Source organism: Eulemur rufifrons, chromosome 7, assembly GCF_041146395.1.
Source record: "Eulemur rufifrons isolate Redbay chromosome 7, OSU_ERuf_1, whole genome shotgun sequence".
Lineage (NCBI taxonomy): Eukaryota > Metazoa > Chordata > Mammalia > Primates > Lemuridae > Eulemur > Eulemur rufifrons.
The window spans coordinates 189,882,024-189,897,678 of NC_090989.1; the positions used below are offsets into that span (position 1 = coordinate 189,882,024).

Below are 15,655 nucleotides of genomic sequence, written 5' to 3' on the forward strand. Positions count from 1 at the left end.
TTTTATTTTTCTAATGGCTAATAATGATATTGAACATTGCTATCATGTGCTTAATTGCTATCTGTGTAACTTCTTTAATGATAAAGCTCTTTTTCCAAGTTCTAAAAGGATTGTTTGCTTTTTACTGTTGAGTTGAGAGTCTTTATATATTCTAGATACTAGTCATTTGTCAGACCTGTGGTTTGCAAATATTTCCTACCATTCTGTAGTTTGTCTTTTCATCCTCCTAACAAGGTTTTCTACAGAGCAAAAGTTTTGATGAAATCCAGCTTACCAGTTTTTCCTTTTATGGATCATGCTTTTTTCCCAAAGAGTCCTGGGGATTTTCTGTGTAGACCATCGTGTCATCTGCAAATAGGGATGGTTTTGTTTCTTCCTTTCCAATCTATATGTCTTTTATTTCCTTCTCTTGCTTTATTGTGCTGGCTAGAACTTCCAGAACTATGTTGACTAGCAGTGGTAAAAGTGGACATATTTGCTTTGTTCATGATCTACAGGAAAAGGATTCAATCCATTAATTATTTACTGATTAATATATTAGCTCACCATTAATTATCTTGCTAACTGTAAGTTTTTTGTAGATGTTCATTAACAAGTTGAAGAAGTTTCCTTGTATTCCTAGTTTTCTGAGAGCTTTCATCATGAGTAGGTATTGAATTTTATCAAATGCTTACCCTGAAAATTTTTTTTAATGCTTGCTCTTAGAATTATAATATACAGGCCGGGCGCGGTGGCTCACGCCTGTAATCCTAGCACTCTGGGAGGCCGAGGTGGGCGGATCGTTTGAGCTCAGGAGTTCGAGACCAGCCTGAGCAAGAGCGAGACCCCACCTCTACTAAAAAAAAAATAGAAAGAAATTATATGGACAGCTAAAAATATATATAGAAAAAATTAGCCGGGCATGGTGGTGCATGCCTGTAGTCCCAGCTACTCGGGAGGCTGAGGCAGTAGAATTGCTTGAGCTCAGGAGTTTGAGGTTGCTGTGAGCTAGGCTGACGCCACGGCACTCACTCTAGCCTGGGCAACAGAGTGAGACTCTGTCTCAAAAAAAAAAAAGAATTATAATATACAGCCTTAAGTTACTACAGTTTGCCTTGAAGTAATATTGTCCTACTTAACATGTAAGAATTTTACTGGCCAGGTGCAGTGACTCACGCCTGTAATCCTAGCGCTCTAGGAGGCAGAAGTGGGAGGATGCTTTGAGCTCAGGAGTTCAAGACCAGCCTGAGCAAGAGCGAGACCCATCTCTACTAAAAAAAAAAAAAAAAATAGAAAGATTAGCTGGGCATCATGGCACATGCCTGTAGTCCCAGCTACTCTGGAGGCTGAGACAGGAGGATTGCTTGAGCCTAGGAGTTTGAGGTTGCAGTGAGCTGTGATGACACCACTGTACTCCAGCCTGAGGGACAAAGCAAGACCTTGTTTCTAAAAAAAAAATTTTTTAATTTTTTTTACAAAAAGAATCTTATAACTGTATATTTCCATTTACCTGATTCCCATCCTTTATGTTATTATTGTCATACATTTTACTTCCACATTTGTTATAAATTCAAGGTTGAAGTGTTATTATTTTTGTTTTAAATATGTAGATGTTTTTTAAATAAATTAAAAGACGAGGGTTAATATTTACTTACATATTTACCATTTCTGATGCTCTTCCCTCCTTCTTGAAGATCCAACTGATCTTGAAGATATCATTGATACCATTTGGTATCATTTCTCTTTCACCCAAAGAACATTCTTCTTTTAATATTTTTTGTAGAGCAGATAATGAATGTCTGTTTAAATTTTGTTTAAATGTAAAAGTGAAATTTTATTTCACCTTTATGAAAGATATTTTTGCTTTGATATAATTCTGGGTTGATAGGTATTTTCTCTTTATTTTAAAGATGTTCTGTTGTCTTCTGGCTTGCATTGTCTCTCATGAGAAGTCATTAAAATTTCTTCTTCTTGTTCTCCTGTATGTAATGTCCTTTTTCTCTGGCTGCTTTGTTTTTTATCTTCAGCAGTTTGATTGTAATACCTACATGTGGTTTTCCTTATGTTTATCTTGCTTGAAGTTTGTGGAGCTTTTTGAATCCGTGGATTGATATTTTCCACTAAATTTTGGAATATTAAGGCCATTAACTTTTTTTTTTTTTTTTGAGACAGAGTCTCACTCTGTTGCCCGGGCTAGAGTGAGTGCCGTGGCGTCAGCCTAGCTCACAGCAACCTCAAACTCCTGGGCTCAAGCGATCCTCCTGCCTCAGCCTCCCGAGTAGCTGGGACTACAGGCATGCACCACCATGCCCGGCTAATTTTTTGTATATATATATTTTAGTTGTCCATATAATTTCTTTTTTTTTTTTTTTTTTTTTTTTTTTGTTGAGACAGAGTCTCACTTTGTTGCCCAGGCTAGAGTGAGTGCCGTGGCGTCAGCTTAGCTCACAGCAACCTCAGACTCCTGGGCTTAAGCGATCCTACTGCCTCAGCCTCCCAAGTAGCTGGGACTACAGGTATGCGCCACTATGCCCGGCTAATTTTTTCTATATAGATTTTTAGTTGTCCATATAATGTCTTTCTATTTTTAGTAGGGACGGGGTCTCGCTCAGGCTGGTCTCGAACTCCTGACCTTGAGCAATCCACCCGCCTCGGCCTCCCAGAGTGCTAGGATTACAGGCGTGAGCCACCGCGCCCGGCCTGTCCATATAATTTCTTTCTATTTTTAGTAGAGACGGGGTCTCACTCTTGCTCAGGCTGGTCTCGAACTCCTGACCTCGAGCGATCCACCCGCCTCAGCCTCCCAGAGTGCTAGGATTACAGGCGTGAGCCACCGCGCCCGGCCCCATTAACTTTTTATATTTTTGTGTCCCAACCTCTCTCATCATCTGGGAATCCAAGTGTACATGTTAGACTGCTTGACACTTTTCCACAAATCATTGAGGCACTCGTGTTTTCTATTGTTGTTTTGTTTTTTTGTTTCTTTGTTTTTGCTATTCCAGTTTGGGTAGTCTTCAAAATCCCTGATGTTTTCTTTTCCAGTGCCCAGTTTGCTTTGAAGCCTATTCAGTGATTTTTCTTTTCATTTCATATATTGTATTTTTCAGATTTAGAGTCACTTGGTTTTGTTTTGTTTTGTTTTGTTTTTTAAGAGACAGATCTTGCTCTCACCCAGGCTAGAGTGCAGTGGCACAAACATAGCTCAGTGCAACCTGGAACTCCTGGGCTTGGGTAATCCTTCTGCCTTGGCCTCCTGAGTAGCTGGGACTACCAGCACACACTAGCTAAATTTTTTTTTTAAGTTTTTATAAAGACAGCATCTTGTTATGTTACTCAGGCTAGTCTTGAACTCCTGAACTCAGCCCATATTCCCACCTCAGCCTCCCAAAGTGCTGGGATTACAGGCATGAGCACCCATGTACAGCCCATTTGGTTCGTTTTTATAGTTTCTAATTCTCTTTGCTGAGAGTCTTTAAGTTACTCATTGTATACATCTTAGTTTGCCTGCTTTAGAAAATCTTATACTTACAATAGCTGTTTAAAGTTCTTCTCAACTAATTCCAACATATGTGTCACCTCTTGGTCTGTTTCTGTGGACATTTTGCTCCTATATGAATCACATTTTCCTACTTTTTCCTTTTTCTAGTAATTTTTTTGTGTGTGTTCTGGACAGTGTGTGCACTACATTGTTGAGAGTCTGAATTTTGCTATCTTTCTTTAAAGAGTACTGACTTTTATTCTGGTGTGCAGCTAATTTGCTGGCAGAATAGCTTTTCCTTTTGAGGTTTGTTTCTAGGATTTGTAAGGGTTGGTTCTAAAGCAGCCCTTATTAAGGAGCCAGAGTCTTGAAGCTTTGTCTTTCTGGGGCTTCAACTGAATTCAATGAGATACTCAGTGAGATCTCTCCACTGTCTCGTTGCAACTCAATGTCTCTTAGCACTCTGAGATCTCCAGAATTCCCACTCAGCTCACAGACCCCCAGCAGCTGTTCTCTACCAGGCTGTTGGCGCTCCTCCCTGCACATGTACCAGTGGGCCCCTTATACACACTTGCTGAGCTCCCTTTTCTCTGATACAAATTCCAGCCACCTCAGCTGTCCTGACTCCAGTCTCTGTTTGCTCGGCCCAACAAACCCACTGTTTTGTTCTGACCCACACTTACCTCTGCCTTATTAGAAAGTGTCCCCAGCAAGAAAGCTGGTGTCAAGTGAAGTTCACCACCTTTGTTTCCCTTCTCTCAAGAATCAAGTCCTTTGTAGTAAATTGTCCAATGCCTGAAAATAGTTGTTTCATGTTTTATCAGTGATTATGATGGGAGGGAAAGTCCAATGCCAGCTACTCTGTAAGGCTGGATCTAGATGTTGGCCTTCCTTCGTACCTTGTTTTTAAAATTTTAATTTGAATTACTATAGATAATTCTACCTCCAGTTCCTACTGTGTTCAATACATTGAAACCACCTTCTGGGCCGGGCGCGGTGGCTCACGCCTGTAATCCTAGCACTCTGGGAGGCCGAGGTGGGCGGATCGTTTGAGCTCAGGAGTTCGAGACCAGCCTGAGCAAGAGCGAGACCCCATCTCTACTAAAAATAGAAAGAAATTATATGGACAGCTAAAAATATATATAGAAAAAATTAGCCGGGCATGGTGGTGCATGCCTGTAGTCCCAGCTACTCGGGAGGCTGAGACAGGAGGATCGCTTGAGCTCAGGAGTTTGAGGTTGCTGTGAGCTAGGCTAACGCCACGGCACTCACTCTAGCCTGGGCAACAAAGTGAGACTCTGTCTCAAAAAAAAAAAAAAAAAAAAAAGAAACCACCTTCTTGTCCTTTGTAGATTTATGAATTTACCATCTGTAGGTTATAAACCCAGGACAAGTGTAGGCCCACGCATAAAAATTGGAAGAGAAAATATAATTTCAAATAAAAGATTATTGAATAGGAAAATTGTCATGTCAGAGTAATAGGCCAAATGCAGAGTAGAAATCACACTTTAAAATAACTTGAGGAATATCTTGTAAATGTAAGAATATGGAGTTCTTTGCATGAAAGAAGAAAATTTTTCAGAGACAATGTAGAAAAGGATTTTTAAAACACATTAAAGAGATGAAATGGATTTTTAAGAATATTTTAGATATTTTAAAACTTTTGAATAGTAAGAAACAACAGTTTTAAATATTCATTTTTCTTTTTAAACTTTGTTTTACACAAATAATTTATGTGTCTGGTGGAAAAACAAAAGTAAGGGTAAAAAAGAAAAAAATACTTTGCTTATTTATCAATTTTGTAAGTGACAGTGGCAAAGGGAGTCTCCTATTTTTCCAGATGTTGCAAAACTGCAAACAGGCAGGATGTTGTAGAAGAAAGCACTCTTTGATTTGGGGGCAGCTCTGTTGCTTGTTGACTAGGCAAGTCATGCTGCTCCTGCTCTCTGCCGTCTCCTTACCTGCTCCCAAGCTAGTCTGCCTCCCAGAAGTGCAACGACTCACAAAGCTGTCCAGGACTGCCGAGAAAACCAAAACCTCCAGACAGTCCAGAGATGCACCCTGTGTGTGAGATTCATAGCCTTTTATTGGATGCTAACATTGCTTTTAGAACAACGCGTTTGACTCACCTTCCTAAAGCACCGCTCCAGTTTTGTCATTCCCCTGCTCAGAAGCTTTTGAAGGTGCTTCAGCCCCCTTTTGCTGACGAAACTGGCCAGAGGGGCAAAGTCAAGGGCAAGAGTCCCTCTGGGACTCTGAAGGCCCAGACTCTGAAATTTAAGAAGCCAGAATGCCACAGTTGTATATTTTTTACGTCTGTACATCTACTCATGTTTTTCCCTTTGTTGAAATGCCTCCTGCTTCAAGCCTTCTTTGCTCCTGCCTAGACCCTGTCACCAGCACTGCCTGCTCCACAGGAAGGCCGCTTCCAATCTCCTGACCAAATGCACACTCGCTTCTGTGTATCTTGGGAGCACCACCAGCACCTCGCATACATGTGCATTGCCCTGCACTTAATATTTAAGTTCCCATTGCATACCTCTTGCCCCTGTTCAACTATCAGCTTCTTGAGAGCAGCACCCTCTTTTATTTATCTTAGTATTCCTTATTGTGCCAAATAGTATCTGGTACATTATAGGCATTCAAAAATATTTATTCTCATGATTAATTCTCATAGTATGAAGTAATGTTGTCTTTTTAATGTATCCTAAAATTATCTTTTTCAAATGTCAAAGACTTTTTCCTCATTCTGGCAGTTGTTAATTCATGAACAAATTCATCTGTGCCCTGTCTACAAGCTTTGTGATTCTGTAGGACTCCACTGAGTTCCTTCTTAGCTGTCTTTTTTTAGGGCAAATGTTAGAACATTCAGGGTGAGTTGTGGTATATGTTCTTTGAAATATAGTTGTGATGATTAACTCCTTCTTCCTCTTCTTCATGCAGAGAGATGTTCTTTACTACCATGGAAAGCCACCTTCTGCGCTGCAAAGTGTTAGAAATCATATTCCTCCACAGCTGTGAGACGCCCACTCGCCTGCCCTTGTCTCTGGCCCAGGCCCTCTACTTTCTGAACAATTCCACGTCACTACTCAAGTGTCAGGTACATTTTTTCCTACCTCAATTCCAGGCCTAGACCACCTTTCCTTCCCCTGACTCTCTACCCATGGAATTTTAGCTTGAAACACAACTGTTTGAGCATTATGTAAACATGAATTAAAAACTGTGCAAAAATTTTAACTGGGGAAGACATTTATCATCAACTGCTTTTACTATCTCTGCAGTCGGATAAAACACAGTGGCAGACTTGGGATGAACTGGTTGAGCATCTGCAGTTTCTGTTGTCCAGTTATCAACATGTTTTAAGAGGTAAGGAGCATTTGTTCACAAATAGGTATTGTAGGAGGTCTCACAAAGGACATCTTTATGAATAATAGTTATGCAAGGGAATTCTAATTTGTTCACTTAAGAAAAGCACTGGCCGGGTGCGGTGGCTCACGCCTGTAATCCTAACACTCTGGGAGGCCGAGGCAGGTGGATCATTTGAGTTCAGGAGTTCGAGACCAGCCTGAGCAAGAGTGAGACCACGTCTCTACTAAAAAAATTGAAAGAAATTAGCTGGACAACTAAAAAAATATATAGAAAAATTAGCTGGGCATGGTGGTGCATGCCTGTCATCCCAGCTACTTGGGAGGCTGAAGCAGAAGGATCGCTTGAGCCCAGGAGTTTGAGGTTGCTGTGAGCTAGGCTGACACATGCTAGCCAGACAACAGAGTGAGACTCTGTCTCAAAAAAAAAAAAAGAAAAGCTTTGTTCCTTGGTTTTAACTAGAAATGGCATAGCTGGAGGCACTACTATGAAGAAGAAGAATTCACATATTTTTGTTATGGCTAGTAATACAGTGGTCCTCACAGTCATAAGGCTGTGTAGGTAAGCAAAAGTCATTACCATAACATGAAAAGTATTCAGTGATGACCTGATTGGCCCTGGCCTATCGCTGCAGCATCTTTGTTGGGTTGATTGACCACTGACTATGGACATTGTAAATGTCTGTCAACACAATGCAAATACAGAGCAAACCAGTGGCAAGGTGAACATGTACTTGCAAAAGATGTTAGGTACCCTTAAGTGTATGAAAATGGCTCTTCAGAGCTGCTCAAATCACAGGCAAAGCCAATAACCTATGAGGATCTGGGAGAAGTACACCAAGTAACACTCAGGTGGCAAATGTTGACAAAGATAATGATGAAATAGCTGCTTCAAATGAGAATGATTTTATTAGCCAAGGATTAATGAGCCCCTTGGGAAAACGGAATACCTAATCAATTATTAACTACAAAGGGAAAAATATTAATAGTAACTTGATAGGGGACAAACCTGGCATTCCTCCCGGATGTAATGGACCGAGAAGGACACCCCATCAAGTATGTATTGTTCTTGCTGAAAATTTATGACCTGAATCTAATCACAAAGAAGCATCAGACGAACCTAGATTGAGTGAACTTTTACAAAATAACTGACCTATACTTTTTTAAAGTGCCAATGTCTTAAAAACAAAGGCTGAGATACTGTTCCAGGTTAAAAAGAAGCAAAAGCACATGAATACTAAATGCAATACATGACCCTAGACTGGATCCTAAATGAGGAAAAAAGAAACCATAGAGTACTGGGACAATTGGTGAAATTTTAATAGATTAGATAATAGTATATCAATATTAAATTCCCTATTTTTGATAATTATACGGGATCATGATAGTAAGTGTCTTTGGTCTTAGGAGGTCCATATGGAACCACTGAGGAGTAGAAGGGCACAGTGTCTGCGACTGACTCTCAACAGTGAGGGGACAGTGTGTGTATACAGTCTACCTCCCATTGTCACATCGGGCCTGGTTTTAGCTCAGTAATGGCACGTGGGAAGGTAAGCTAGCCCTTAGATCTCTCAGCCCTGGAACTGAGAAAGCTGTTGTAGAGATATTTAGAAGAATAGCACTGGATTTAAGACAGACAGTCTAGGTTTAAATCCCAACTTTACCACCTACTCTGTTGAGCAGCTAACTATGTCTCTATACCTCAATTTCTTCCTTCTACAGAATGAGGATAATAATATAGAATTTGCAAGGATTGATAATTAATGGGTATGAGAAAAAAGGTACTAAGTGTTCAATAAATGTTAGTTGAATTTCAGTGTGCCTGTTTGCCTGGCCAGGGGTAGGCTCACACGTAAAAGAGTGCATTGTCAAGTCCAGCACCTGGGGTGGTGCAGTTTGTACATTTTTTAGCACCCTCAAAGAAAGGTAGTGTCCTTCTCAGACCAAAGCCCCAAAGGCAAATTCCATGTGTTCTCAGCCTCATTGATGTTTATGTAATTGTTTCTTTTGGAAATCTAACAGTAAGGTTAATATTAAAGTATTTTTGTTTAAAGTTCACCTTTAACACTTCTTGTTCGTTTCTGTTTTGAGTCCCAGGGAATACACCTATTATGGGCAATAGTGACTTAAGATAGACATGGGATCTGCTTTTATTACAGAATATTTTATGCCCTGACAAGGGAGGCCCTCAGACCAGTGTATATGAACCAAGAATAAATGGGGGGGCGTTGTAATGTTGTTTTATCTTTACTGTTCTCTCCACCTTTTTTGGAGACCAAGAATTAAGAAGAAAGAAAACTATATAAAACTAGTAGTTTGAAAACATTGTCCTACAAAGAACACAGCTGAATGGTATGCTGAAATGGTCAGCGTCCTCATCAGTCAGTAAGCATTTTACTGTGAGGGCCTCTTAGTGGTCTCTGCCCTCTGCGCGCAATCTGCGGGTGTTGCTGAGGGCGTCTGGGGACCGGCCTGAGTTGTCCAGCTCCAAGAGGACAGAGGAAGGGAAGGAGTTAAAGAGCCCAAGCTTGCCCTTTGTTTAGGGGGAGCCTCTTAGCAGGGAGGAAGACAGCAAACAAGACCAGATAAATTCACATACACTGGCTTATATACCCCAACAACCTTATGAAGGTATCACTCCCATTTTACAGGTGGGAAAACAAGGACCAAGAGAGAAGTAAATGCAGAGCCAGGATTCAAACTTAGGTTTGTCACCAAAGTCAGTGTGCAATGAAAAAACACTGGACGGAATTACTTTCCATGAAATCCTGGATGAGATTAGAAGGTGAGATTCTAAGGAATTTCCCACCCTCCATTTTCGAAACAGTCTGTACACTGCTAAATCACTTTTGTACAGACCTCGGGGAGAAGAACATCCTAAACCCCCATTTTACAAACGTTTCCACGGAGGGCAGAGCAGCCCTACTGAGACAGTCAGTTGAGCTCATGCTCTCTGGCCAAGGGAACCAACCCCCACACCCCAGTTTCATAGCCATGTAGTTCAAGTTTGAGCCTCAGCAAAATTACAAATTGCTATCTGTCAGGGAGTTTTCCTGGTGCTTGTGGATAGTTAAAACCTCTTATTTTGAAACTATGAATCCTAGGAACTTAAACATATAATATTTAAATGAACAAAGTGCATGCTTTTCCTGAATCCCACTCAGCTGGACAGCTTAGGCAGGGCAGCCCACAGAGGTCAGGCACAAGTCATTCTAAGGAGAATCGTATACATAGTCCACGGAGGGCAGAAAGGCAGAACAGGTGGGAGCAGCTCAATCCATGCATTCCTCCAGGCAACACATACCTACCCGATGCCTTTTCTGTGCCTGGCTCTTTGGGAATACCTCAGTGAATAAGACCAGTATGGCCCTGCCCTTACATAGCTTATTGTTTAGTGGAGAGATTCACCCTAAACAATCATACAAGTAACATATAATTACAATTAAAATAAATGCTGTGAAGGAAAGTACAAGTACACAAAACAAGAGAACCTAATCTCTTTTTTGGAAGGACCTCCCCAAAGAAGTGATATTTCACCTAAGATAGGAAGTCATGGTGGTAGCCAGGCAAGTAGGGAGGAAGAGTTTTCCGGAAAGAAGGAACAGCATGTCCAAGGGCCCTGAGGCAAGAAGTTGTTTAGTGAGTCCGAGGAACACAGAACAAGCTAGTAGGGCTGGGATGTAGTGAGCGAGAGGAGAATAGCACAAGAGGAGACTGAACTGGTAGACAGGACAGGACATGAAGGGCCTCCTCGGCCATGTTTAGGAAACTCAGCTGATGCCAAGACTGGAGGGAAGCCACCAAAGTGGTTTCAAGTGAAGGGAGTGCCATGGTCAGATCTGCAAATGTAAAAGGTTGCTCTGCCTGTTGTGAGTCGCTTGGCAGAGGGGTCAGGGGAGGGGCAATGGTGATGTGCGTGTGGGGAGTGCAGCAGAGACGGCAGGGGTGGGACAGCGGCGCTTTGAAGTTCAGCTTCACGGGGCTGGAGTGACTGAGTCTGAAGGCTGACTCCCAGGGTTCTGCCTTTACTGACATGGAGAGAAGTGGAGGAAGAGAGCTGCAGGGAAGATAAAGAGCTCAGTTTGCTGTGTTAGGTAGGAGTTTCCTATAGTGATGATGATGATGATAGAATAGTCACTAACTCCAATATTGATCCAGAACCAATAATAATACTATCAGCTAAAATATCTTGAGCCAGGCATTATGCTAAGCCCTTTTCAATGTTAAATTTGCTCATATAGTAATCAACAATCTCTGATGTAAGAACTCTCATCTCTGCTGAAGCATAAAGTCCAAGGCCTTGCCACGTGGACCAGAATGGCTGAAGTCCACTGCCATGATTTCCTCCCCCACGGGCAGTGCTTAGATGGGCACTGCTAGCATTTGCTTCTTTAAATCTCCTGCATTAGTTAGTAAACTCTAGATTTCTCTTGCTTGCATCCCAGTTCTTCCCTATTTTACTCTATTCGGTCAACTTTTCTTTCCATTTTTTTCAAAATCATTTTTATATTTTTCAGAGTAGCACATACCTTGTTTAAGAAAATCAAATTCTACCAAAATGCTCCTGTCCTCCTAAGACCATTCTCCATCAGTAGCAAAGTGAAATAAATCATATTTCCTTATTTACAGCCCTCCAGATACCCCATTTGCTCTCAGAGGCCGAGCTCATTGTGAGGTGACCTAGCGTACTTTCCAGTCCCATCCAGTACTACTCTCCCTCTTGCTGCCCTGTTTTCTTTTTAAGTTTCTCATTTTATAAAGTCATTACTTTAGGTTAGCTGAAACACGTGAAGTATCAAATGTAATTTTCATTGGCTTCCATGGATGCCATTAACATTTGGCATATACCTCCCCAGTGCTTTGACACAATTCTGGAGGCTGGAAAATCCAAGGTTGAGAGGCCTGCATCTGACAAGGGCCTTCTTATTGCATCAGCCCATGGCAGAAGGCTTGCTACCCTGATTTTACCTCTAATTCTCAAAGCACGTTTTTCCCGCCTCAGGGCATTTGTGCTTGCTCTTCTCTCTACCTGGACTGCTTTTCCCCTGGACCTTCACATGGCTGCCTCCTTCTTATCCTTCAGGACTCAGTCCAGAGGCCCTCCCTGGCTAGAATGGGCTGCTTCTCTCATCTCCCCCAGCGTTACTGTTTATCACAGCATCTGGTTTATTTCTTTGATTGCATTCACAACAAGCTATAATTAATTTTGTTGGCTTACTTACTGTCAGGCTTCCTGCAATTAGAATGTCAGTCTACAAGGACTGGGCCCAAATCTCTGATTTCACTGTGTCCCTAGAGTGCAGTCCAGTTCCAGATATATAACAGGTACTCACCGTAAATTTTTGCTCATTGAATGTTGAAAGAGCCCTGCAATTGCATGTCAGGGCAGGTTTCTTTCCTGTGTTTGCAGACTTTTTGAACATGCTGTAGTGTATTTATTTTACTTTCTTTTCAGATTACGATTAGGCCCATTGGGGTAAGTTTAGAGGGACTTTACTTTTCAGTATTTCATCTGAAGGTTGAGGAAAAACACTGAGCATATTATTTGAAAATGTAACCTAATATACTGTTTAAAATAAGTTTATTCTGCTTCCTAAATTTCTGGACACACTGTAGTTCAATCCTTTTAATAACCTTGTTAGCGAACATGCCATTATCCACATTTCATAAATGAGGAGACTGAGAAAATGATGGTATAGTGCGCTGGGAGTCATGAAATCCTCAGAACTCTCTCAGTACATTTGGCTTGTGTGTGGCCTTGTATTCCTTTGCCTCAGTTCCACATGCTTCTAGAACCCTATTGGGGCTGGCCTGTGGATTTGGGATTCGATAACTTTATAACTTTGTTTTCCTCAGTATCTTCGTTTTTAGACCTACAAAAGTTTAGTACAATGAACATTCATAAACCCATTACCCTGATTGACTAGCTGTTAACATTTTGCCACATTTGGTTTGTCTATTGATCCATCTATGTACATTTTTTTCTGAAACGGATGAAAGTATAAGTTGCACCATCATAATTCTTCTGTTTAAATACTTCAGCATATACCTCCCTAGAAGAAGGATATTCTTGATAGAATATCATCTGATAGTGTCCCAATATCCTTTGTAGGTTATTGATTTTGTTTTGAGCCAGGATCTAGTCAAATATGAAGCATTGTAGTTGGCAGTCATACTCTTGGTCTCGTTTAGTCTAGCACAGTTCCCAGCCTTTATTTGTTTTTCATAACACAGATATCTTTGACGAATCTAGGCCGATTGTTTTGTAGAATATTCCATTAATTGGGATTGTCTAATTGTTTACACATGATCACATTCATGTTAAATACTCTTGTCAAAAACACTAAATAAAGATACACCTTCCTTCGCAGTGCGTGACATCAAAAGGCAATGTCATTTTGTTTCCATTAGTGGTGATGTTACATTTGGTCATTTGGCTAAAGTAGTGTCTATCAGACTTCTCCCTTGTTTTCCCTTTGTTAATAGTAAGTAATCCAGAAGGTGAAACTTTGAGACCGTGAATATCCTGTTCAGCCATTCACTCAATGGTTTTAGCATCCACTGATGGTTCTTCCCTGAATCAAATACAGTAGTAGGTTGAAAAGTGGTGACTTTCTTTCTAGTTATACCTTCTATGTTTCTTAACTGGCCTTTGGGAAAAAGGATCTTTCCCTCCTCTTCCCCCTCTTTTTTATTATGTGCTTAGGAGTTTTTAAAATTAAATGTATTATCACAGTGTATCAATTTTTAAAGTTCAATGTGTTAAAATAATCCATTTTTGTCATTTTATGACCACATTGTCCAAAGTGTGACCAACAGGAGCCGCCTTCAAGTTGGCTCCTAAGTCCTTTTGACAGGTCTCCGTCAGTTTTTAAAGCATTCCCTTACTTTCTTATGAAAGGTGTTTCAGGTTCACCTTGTAACTTTCTTGCCTTGGTCTTAGAAATCAGCCTTTTGTCCAGATAAATTCTGATTTATTTGAATGGAAATGGTAGTTAGAAACCAAGGTCTGGGTGCCAGGTATGCTGATTGCTATTGAGGTGTCTCTGCTTCTAGGCCTTTTATGATGACAGAGCTAGTAAATTATGTAATTTTTTTAAAACAAGTTTATACTGGTACCTCAATTTCTATTCTTTTTTTTTTGAGGCAGAGTCCGGCTCTGTCACCCAGGCTAGCTAGAGTGCTTGGGGTCAGCCTAGCTCACAGCAACCTCAAACTCCTGGGCTCGAGCAATCCTTCTGCCTCAGCCTCCCAAGTAGCTGGGATGACAGGCATGCGCCACCATGCCTGGCTAATTTTTTGTATATATATTTTTAGTTGTCCAGCTAATTTCTTTCTAGTTTTTAGTAGAGACGGGGTCTCGCTCTTGCTCAGGCTGGTCTCGAACTCCTGAGCTCAAACAATCCACCCACCTCAGCCTCCCAGAGTGCTAGGATTACAGCCGTGAGCCACCATGCCCAGCCTATTCTCATACTGTAGGATTCTTCCTCTTCTCCCAGTGAGAACCCTTGTTCCCAATGACAGAAATATATTCATTTTATCTATCCTACAATACATACAAAATGACTGAGTCACAATAAACCAGTACCACAAACTTAAGTTCAATATTTCCAGTTCTTTTCATAGAAATCTCCCTAAAGATATTCAAAATTCACTTGAATTTTTTTCTGAGTGGTTGTATTAATCTGAAATATAGTTTGTTTAATACAGGTTCATTGTTTAAATCAGCAAAGGGTAAAAAACTAAAACCAAATGCAATTTTTTTTTTAATTTTTTTAATATGTAAAACTTCTTGAGGACCAGGGAGAACCAAGAACATGGGACATATTAGAAATGGAGTTACCACCACGGGCACTCACATGGTCTTTGACTTGTATCCCAGTAGCTAGTCAGTAAGTCTTTGCTAAGACCCTACCTACTAAAATTGGACTTCATCTTCTTAAGTCATAAAGGAATAAAAAGCAGATAAGAGCAATTGACCTTTTTCCTCTTTCAGAGCACTTACGGAGTTCAGTGATTGATCGAAAAGACTTAATAATCAAAAGGATTAAGCCAAAGCCCCAGCAAGGAGATGACATCACAGTGGTGGACGTGGAGAAGCAAATCGAGGCCTTCCGCAGCCGCCTGATCCAGATGCTGGGGGAACCTCTCGTCCCCCAGCTCCAAGACAAAGTGCACTTGTTGAAGCTCCTCCTCTTCTATGCCGCGGACTTGAACCCTGATGCAGAGCCCTCTCAGAAGAACTGGAGCAGCTCCTGAGGGCCTTCCAAGCACTGCACACCAAGAATACCTCCTGAACTCTATCTGCAACTACTTAGAAGCTCTAAAAGTATGAAAAGTAGTCAGTCTTACAGGACCAAACCTATCTTATTTACCTACAGGTTGTAATAACTTTCTCTTTAGTAAATATCTTTTTTTTTTTTTTTAAATCCTAGCCTAACCTGTTCTCAAATATGGCTTAAATATACAAGGTGTATATATTTTTTAATAAATTATTTATCTATACTTTTTTGAAACAGGTAATACTATACACACTCTATGTTTAACATTTCCAGATGTGAGAAAAGAATCCCTCTGCTGAACAAACTCTATACATCAATGTTATGTCATTCAAGGTACCAACAACCTGTTTCTGAAGAGAAAGACATTCAGTTTTCCCTACTGGAACACAAATATTCGGTACTAGACCTGTTATAATGCCTATGAATTTTGTGGCCAGTCTGTTAATATCCAATGTAATGAAGGGGGCAGAAATAAAAGGATTGAGTGTGTTATAAAACATTTGATGTTAAAAGGATAAAATAAAAAGGCAACGATTTTTCAAAATACCAAG

The 15,655-nt window shown here is 40.7% G+C and overlaps 1 protein-coding gene across 2 annotated transcripts in view; it reads left to right on the top strand.

Moving 5' to 3' along the window:
- Positions 1–15,648, top strand: part of SIMC1 (SUMO interacting motifs containing 1) — a 78,410-nt gene extending 62,762 nt beyond the window's left edge. The window contains exons 7-9 of one of the 2 annotated variants that reach the window (XM_069473904.1): positions 6,401–6,557; positions 6,739–6,823; positions 14,819–15,648. In XM_069473904.1, the coding sequence (XP_069330005.1) occupies positions 6,401–6,557; positions 6,739–6,823; positions 14,819–15,081 (505 nt within the window). In that variant the 3' untranslated portion in view covers positions 15,082–15,648. The remainder of the gene's footprint in view (positions 1–6,400; positions 6,558–6,738; positions 6,824–14,818) is intronic. The other variant, XM_069473903.1, reaches the window with a different exon arrangement.
- The last annotated feature ends 7 nt before the right edge of the window (positions 15,649–15,655 follow it).